This window comes from Dendrobates tinctorius, unplaced genomic scaffold (assembly GCF_039654945.1).
Source record: "Dendrobates tinctorius isolate UK_male_01 unplaced genomic scaffold, ASM3965494v1 ptg000114l, whole genome shotgun sequence".
In the NCBI taxonomy this organism is placed as follows: domain Eukaryota; kingdom Metazoa; phylum Chordata; class Amphibia; order Anura; family Dendrobatidae; genus Dendrobates; species Dendrobates tinctorius.
This window is the reverse complement of record NW_027361782.1, coordinates 17,095,001-17,103,770: the sequence shown is the minus strand read 5'-3', so window position 1 is coordinate 17,103,770 and position 8,770 is coordinate 17,095,001. Positions and strand designations below refer to the sequence as shown.

Genomic DNA, 8,770 nt, shown 5'->3' with positions numbered 1-8,770 from the left:
TAAAGTCATTGGGACATTATAACATTTCAGAGGTACGAGGCTCATGTCACAAACTACCGTGTTTTTTGGACTATAAGACGCACTTTTTTCCCAAAATTTTTTTGGGGAAAATGGGGGTGCGTCATATAGTTAGAATATTCCCAGAGGCCACTGTATCACAGCAATGAATGTGTGGGGCCTCCAGGCTTTCACAAGATGCTAGCGCAGCCCTCTCATGGCAGAAGACCGCCGAACCTTGTGAACCAGCCTGGGATGGGAGTCATTGCCGCACCACCGACCACACTCTACCAGTGCTGCTGATCCCCCCCCGGTAAGCTGAATTCAGACTGTAAGATTGTAAAATATCAGTATTTCTATAATAAAAAATATATGGATTAATTCTCTCATACAGAGTCTAGTCCAGCTAGCAGAGGCTCTGGTTAGAGTGTGACTGAGCTATTCTGGATTCCTTGGCTCACACAGCTGTCTCTCTTGTCAAATGTATAGGTCAAGATAGTCAAAGCTGTCAAAATGTGACTATTTAGAGATAATGAATGGTTCTAAAGATCTCAGACTTTAGGCTTAAATATCTCAGACTAAGGTAATGCATAAATAACTGTATACATATAGTTAAAATAACTACGGTTCACTTAATATGGAAGAACTTATGAACATAGTGGCAAGCCACCATATGTGGTTATAGTTTATAGGTCAGAATAGTATATAAGCCGGTCTAACTCTTGTTCAGGAGATCTCATATCCCTTGAGACTCTCGAACACCCGGACAGCTGCTCAAGACTATATGTAAGAACAATGCTCGTTTTCTCTTCAAATAATTATTGCATGTCATGAACTTACTTTTCTTCATTTTTGTAATCACTTTTTGAAATGAATAATTAAAAACAAGATTTATTTTATCCTCAACATTGCTTTTACTTTTTGATTCTCAACCGTGCAAGAAGATATATATATATATATATTTTTCTACATTTTGGCGAGCCGTAGCCAGCCTGATCTTTTGTGCTGATTTTGGTTGGCATTCCTTCCTCGATTGTACAAGGGGGGAGCACGAACTCTGCTAAAAAACCACCTGTTGTACAAGCTTCCTCAGGAATTCCACTATTTCACGGCACAAAAATCACACTGAACCTGAAGACGACGGGTGAGGATCGTAAAGAGCTGCATGCGTCTCATCCAGACGGAGATCTGAGGATTGCATAAGGACACAGAGGACCATCCATTGACGGGAAAGACTCTCAATAGGTGAGAAAAAATATAATGGATTTTATACATGATTATGCTAAGAAAAGTAACATAGATTTCAAGTTTGTTCATAATCATACGGATGCCCAATTATGGTCTAGTTTGTATAATCAATGTGAGGCAGAAAATGTTAAAATTGACAAAAGGTTTTTCTCAGTTAGAAAATTACAAAGGAAACTTCAGAATGTTATGCAGCTAGTCCATGTGTATAATAGCTTAGTCTTTGAGAAAACTGAACCTAACACCTATAAAACATGCATTGTCACACAAGACATTAATCACACTGACACACCAGGTGACACACAAGAGTCTGACGGGGATTACTTTGATTGTCCAAATTGTTTGATTTTGTCAGAACATATAGAACAATTGGAAGATCAAATAGATACCAGGACAGAGTTATTGTCTAAATTACGACAAGATATAAAGAGGGTTTCTGTTAACACAAGATCAACAGGTAAACAGGAGGACAGTGTTGCCTCATCATTTGTACCAAATATGCAAAATCCAGATGCTTCAGTAGAGGAATTAGAGGCAGTAGAATTACAACGGAAAAAATTACATGACAGAGCAGCACGCATTAATCTGAAAATACACGATCAGCTAATGAAAATTGTAAAAGACATTCCAAATTACAATGATAAGATGGATGCCTTTTATAATGCGGACACTTTTGAATCAAACACAGACAAATACAATCTGAATGATGAGCAAAAGAATAAAATATTCAAAGTTTGGTTACCTTCACATATGGGAAAAAGATTACAGACCACACCCAGATTAAATGATGAGAATGAAATGGCACATAGTACAAAAGAAGACAGACTTAGACAATTAGTATTGTTTATAACTGGAGAAGACATGCCTACAGTTGATATTTTAGGGAGTTTACAAACAAATATTTCTGAAGACCCATTCTCTTTTTTGGTAAAGTTTGAACAGGCCTATAGGATGGTAATGGATCTCAGGCCTCACGAAGAGCCAGCATCCATGATCAAATTTTTTGTAAAGAAGTTCAAGTACTTAGATCCTGCCTCAGTGCAATTGGCTAACACTCAGCCATCATTGCAAGAAGCAACAGTTTTTATTGACAGAATAAGGAGATCCATGAAACAAAATCAGGTCAAGGCTAAAATAGCAGTAGTTCATGAGAAAGAAGACAGCCAGCTGAAACCTAGAGCCACAGTAATCTCCAAGAGCAGGGATTACATTGAGCATAGAGGTAAAAATACTACACAAAGGAACAATATCCATTGTTATTTTTGTGGTATACCTGGACACTTGAAGTGGCAGTGCAGGAAATTTTTGAGAGCAGAATCAGAGATGGGTACACAAGGAACAGGTAAGCTTGGAAGGGAAAACGGACTCATGCCAAAATCATACACCACACCTTCCGCACCTGCATTACAATTATCTGCACCTGCTCATACTGCCAACAGACAAACACAGTCACCATATGCACCATTAATCAGACAGATCAGAGAAATGACAGTGAAGGAAACAGAGTCAAGGGATAGAATTCCAAGGTCTTTTAAAAAGGACACAGGTCTTCTCCCATCTCCTTCATCTTTCTGACAATCACAGACTATTCCTGAACCACATCCATTGGAATTTGTGACTCGAGTTACATTGGATGACTGTGGAAGACCATTTATCAAAGTAAGTTTAGCAGGCCAGAATGTTGTATTTCTCATTGACACAGGAGCTCAGTTAAGTGTTACAAACCTTGATTTGAAGCTAAACCCAGATTCACCAGTTTGTACAATTGTCGGTTTCAGTGGAAAAGGTGGAACTAAAGCAACCTTAGTTCCCAATGTGATTTTGGAAATACCTAGTTCTTTCAAAACAGAAATTGACATCTGGTATTGTCGTGATTCTGAAAATATACTTGGCACAGATTTTATGCAGAAATTCGGATGGGTAGTTGACCTAGGAAATCAAGTGATCTGGAAAGATTCCAATGGTTGTAAACCGGTAGTCATTGACCCTAATGATTATAGCCATGTTGGAAGTATTTGCTTGAATGATGTGGTGTCATCTGACCATTTGTGGCCTGACACTAATGATGACAAGGTATTGACAGAAATTGTACAGCTTTTTCCTTCTCTTTGGGCTCAGTTCAGGAATCAGGTTGGAACAATGAAAGACGTTATCGTGAATGTGGAGGGGCGTGATCCCCCGCCACAGCGTCAGTATAAATTGCCTCCAGAATCAATTGACTCTATGTCAAAGATCATACAGGAATTGTTAGATCAAGGTGTTATCCGAAAGGCTAATTCTGTAAGTAACAATCCTTTGTGGTGTGTTTTGAAATCTGATGGTTCTTATCGAATGATATTGGATTTACGGATGTTCAATAAGCATACACCCAATGTCGCACCAATTGTGGCAGATACTCATGACATGATGGCAAGGTTAAATGCAAAGGCCAAATACTTTTCTGTACTGGACATTAGCAATGGTTTTTTCAGTATACCTCTTGAAAAGAGTTGTCAGTATAAGTTTGCATTTACTTTCTTGGACGAGCAATATCTGTTTTGCAGGTTACCTCAAGGAGCACATTTGTCACCTAGTGTTTTTCAACAGGCATTGGCAAAGGTATTATCCAGATTTTCGAGGCCTGATTGCATTCTGCAATATGTGGATGATATTTTATTGTCTACGGAGGATAAAGAGACACATGTTTCTCTTCTGACAGAATTGTTTGAGTTGCTGCATGATGCAGGGTTGAAATTGAACACCAAAAAGGTCAAATTAATGCAGACTGAGGTCAGATTTTTAGGGGTGCTGTTGAGTCCAGGAAAAAGGCAGCCACTGCAGGAAAGAATTGAGGCAATTGCTTCCCTACCAATTCCGACATCACACAAGGCATTGAGACATTTTTTAGGTCTTATGAATTATTCAAGGGATTTCATTGAGAATTTTGCAGATAAGGCCAGACCTTTATATGATCTTTTGAAAGGTGAAAACAGTGATTACTTTGGTCCTTGGGGTGATGAACAGCAAACCTCATTTGAACAATTGAAAATGAATTTACAAAATGCACCTGCTTTGTCCACAGTAGATCCTTCGGCTCCATTTGCTTTGCAAGTGCACACATCGGAGATTTCTGTTTCTGCTGTATTACTGCAATTACAGGGAGAAGAGTGGAGAATTTTGGGCTATTTTTCAAAACTTCTCTCACCTGTTGAAAAAGGTTTTGAGACCTGTGCAAGACACTTGGTAGGTGTGTACTTTGCAGTCAAAGCAACCGAACATATTGTCGGGTTCAACAAAATCATTTTGCAAACTCCTCACTCTACACTAAAACTTCTCTTTGAGAATAATATCCCAGGTGTGTCACATCAGAGATTTGCTCATTGGTTATTGTCATTGTCTCCCAAACAAATTGAGGTAGATTACAAGGCCAAATATGTTCTTCCTCAGCTGATGCAATATGAAGGACAAACTCATGATTGTTTACAGTCTTTTCAGGATCCAAGTCCATCACTTTTCAGACGGAAAGCAGAGGTAACAGACGAACCAATTTTTGTAGATGGTTCCAGATTCTATTCAGATGGGCACTATTATTCAGGATATGCCATTTTTTATCCCAAAAGAGGACAGGTTGTGAAGCACAAATTACCGAGTCATTTTTCAGCTCAAAGAGCAGAGCTAGAAGCAGTAAAAATGGTACTACAGCTGAATGAAGCAGATGATCAGTGTCCCATTGTGATCTACAGTGATAGCTCTTATGTTGTAAGATCACTGACAGATTACTTGTCAGTTTGGGAAAAAAGAGGCTATGTAGATTCATCTAATAAGACTCTTGTTCACAGTGACACACTGAAGACAATTTTCAGGATAGCATCAAAAAACCCTAATGGTTTTGCTATTGTCAAGGTTCTGGCCCATAAAAAATCTGATGATGAATTATCTGTTGGAAATGCAACCGCAGATATGCTAGCCAAAGAGGCAGCCCTGACAGGAGAAGAGGTGTTTGAACCTGAACCGCTCGAGGTTTCAGCAGTTCAAAGAACAGACACGCATATCCCTTCTTTTGCGGAAGAACAAGAAAAAGACTCATCTCTTGTTGCTTCCCGGGTTGATCCAAAACCTCCCTTTGTTTGTGAAAACGGGGTTTTGTGTCATGACTTAAATGGGGAGTTGCATCCTGTTGTCCCAAGACATCTACAGGTTGAGTTCACAAAATACAATCATGAAAGTTTGGGTCATTTGGGCCAACAAAAATTGTTAGGCATTCTCAGAGAGAAATTTTACTGGGAAAAGATGGAAGAGACAGTGCAAAGTGTTGTTCAATCATGTCTCATTTGTGCCCAAATTAATCCAAGACCAAAAGGACAGAAACCGCCACTACTCCGAATCGCACCTGCAGAGGGTCCATGGTCTACGTTACAAATCGACTACATTGGACCGTTACCATCAGGTAAAAATGGTCTCCAGTATGCATTGGTTGTAGTAGATGTTTTTTCTAAGTGGGTTGAAATTTTACCTGTCAGGAAAGATGATGTTTTGTCTACAGCTAGAGCATTAGTTAATCATGTCTTTTGTACTTGGGGGATCCCAAGAATGATCACCTCTGATCGAGGAAGTCACTTTACAGGAAAAATCATGCAAGTCGTTTGTGCTATTCTAGGGGTACGACAGCAGTTTCATGTACCCTACCATCCACAGTCTGCTGGTATTGTGGAAAGGATGAATAGAACAATAAAATCCAGAATTGCCAAGATGTTATTGGACAAAGGCAATACTTGGGTTGATGCAGTACCTTTTGTACTGTTGAGTGTAAGAGGAACAACCTCTGCCACAACTCAGTTTACTCCTTTTGAACTGATGACAGGAAGAAAAATGCCATTGATTTTTCCTCATGAACCATTTTTGTCTACACCACAAAAATATGCTGTTGCAAGGTCCAAATGGTTGCAATTGTTACAGGAAAATTTGAAAACGATTCTTCCACATGCTGCATCAAGAATGCAGAGAATGGAGCCACCATATGTATCCAAATTCAAGAAAGGGGCTCTAGTGATGATTAAAACTTTCAGGAAGAATGGACCTTGGGAAAGTAATTGGGAAGGTCCCTTTGAAATTATCGAAACCATGGGACAAGTGATGATTCTTGTGCAACGAGCATCTAAGGTGGTTAAAAATACCCGCAGACAACAAAAATTGTGGGTACATGTTGATCAATGCAAACTGTATATTGCAAAATAATGATACTGCATTTCTTTTAGGAAGAAATGGATTCCAATAAGAACTGGAATACGAAACTCCACGTCCTTGATGGAAGGGATTCAACACCAATCCTTCAGGAGAAAAAGACATTTCCCAGGAAAAGCTACTATCTGATGGGAATCACATTTCTGCTGTTTTGTACTGTTTCAACTGTGATCTACGCTGAAGATATTTCACACCATGGAACAAATACTAGTGAAGTGAAGGAACTTTTCAAAGGAACTTTACATCCAAGGAAACCAAGAGGAACGAATCTACAAAGCTTAATAGATGAGGACATACCGGACGATTCAGTAGATATTACTGGAAACATTTGCATGGGTTTTGGTGCAAAATGCTGTATTGAGCTACACTTCATACATGACACTGACATAATATTACACGCAGCCACAGGACCTAAGACGAAGTTCACACAGTTACAAGGAGATTATATACACAATAATAAGACAGGCACATGGGAATGTAGTCCTACAGATGTGTTATTCTGGAATATAGAGATAAGAGGTGAAGAGAGAGCTGTGTGGTCAGGCGACATTACAAATGATATGATCGCAAAAGGGAAAGTTGAAACATCCAAAACAGATGCTTGGTTAAGGACACAACTATTTGGGAAAGTTTTAGATCCTGCATTTCTTTCTATTACAGAAGGAGACGAGGATTGGGTAAAAACATGGAATTTTCAGATAACCAGAGAACCAGTACAAGTACAGGTATCTGTAGTTTTTACAGTTTCAAATACTATAGCTCCAGAAGTAAGGGTTACACCACAAGCAGTATATAGTCAAGAAAATATGTCTCCTTTATTACTAAAATGCAGCACGAGGTTAGAGCTACCTTCAGAATCTTTGTTAATATGGACCAAAGATAAATCATTTTTGGGAAGTTTTTCAAATGGTCCAACAAATGTTATACACAGAGGTCAATCCGGTAATGTGAGATGGTTAAATAAGGATTTTATTTTTTCTGTAGATAATCCATCTCCTAAGGATTCTGGACTTTACCAATGTTGCATTTTAACGAAATATAACTACAAACAATGTAGAGATGTAAAGGTAAATATATGGTCAGCAGTAGATAATGTATGCACACAGACAAGATTTCAACCATCTACTCCTTTTCAGATCAATCAGTTCCAAACTAAACCTCTGTTACGAGATGGAGTGTTTCTGACCATGGTATGGACCTTTAATATGTCTAACTGGAAAATCTCTTCTAGATATCCCCAGTGTCAACCACATCTCACTAACATGGAGATGGGAATAGAACAATGGTTTGGGAAAAGAACTTCAACACAGGTTAGGAGTAAGAGGGGAGTGTTTGAAGGTATTTTGGGGGGATTAGGAACAGTAGGAAGTTTAATTAACACTATGGACATTCATACACTTAAATCAGATCTGGAAAATATTGGGTATATTGGAGGAAAAGGGGTAAAGATTCAGAAAAGCTTGAATCAAGTCCTTGAAAAGATGGTTTTGAACACTGCTACTGTATTGGGATCTTCTGTATCACATCTTCAAGATGCTACTTTAGCTTTAATGGAAAGTGAACAGGAATCTCAAGTGGCCAAAACATGTCTAGAAATTCAGATTGAATATTCCACCAATCTGAAAATGATTGCACAAGCCTTACAAAGTGGAATTACCCCTTTAGGGCTAATAAGAAATTTGCCCATAGAATATAACTTTGCGTTAAACCATACAGATTTGTGGGTAAATAAGTGGTTAGGATGTGAACAGAACATTTGTGTAGGAACATCACTGATTCCAGTGTCAGGAAGAGAAGAAACCCTGGTTCCTATAGGTGTTCTGGGAATTCCTGTCAGCCCTACACAATTGTTATATTATCAATTACAGTACACAGATTTTGCATTTGATGGTATAAACATTGAACAATTAGACATTTCGTCATGCTTAAATTTTGTTTCCAAGGTAATGTGTCTACCTGGACAGGATAAAGTCATTTATCATTCATGTTTCCATAATCATACTTCTTGTCATGCCAGAGTTGAGAATGTCCACACGATACATAACTTGGTGACACCAGTAAGCGCTAACAAAACTTGTTTCCAAGTCATGTCAGGAAGAGAAGCAGTTTCTGCATTCTTCTCATCTTGTGTACATGTCGAAAATCTGACAATGGGTTTATATTGTATTGAGGGAAATGTTAAAACTCTCACAAAGAAGGAAGGAAGTATTAATATTACGTCAATAAGCTCAAGACGTCTGAAAATCCTTCCGATCCAGTTCAATTTGTCACAAGTCAATAAATTCCCTTGGGATTTGTGGACAAATGA

At 38.6% G+C, this 8,770-nt stretch overlaps 1 protein-coding gene across 1 annotated transcript in view; it reads left to right on the top strand.

Annotated features, from left to right (window-relative positions):
- Nucleotides 1-1,027: 1,027 nt before the first annotated feature.
- LOC141101064 (uncharacterized) overlaps nt 1,028-8,770 on the top strand; it is an 8,532-nt gene continuing 789 nt past the window's right edge. Inside the window, exons 1-2 of the mRNA XM_073589876.1 lie at nt 1,028-1,242; nt 6,477-8,770. The exon at nt 6,477-8,770 is cut by the window's right edge and continues 789 nt beyond it. Of these exons, the coding sequence (XP_073445977.1) occupies nt 6,483-8,770 (2,288 nt within the window). The 5' untranslated portion in view covers nt 1,028-1,242; nt 6,477-6,482. The remainder of the gene's footprint in view (nt 1,243-6,476) is intronic.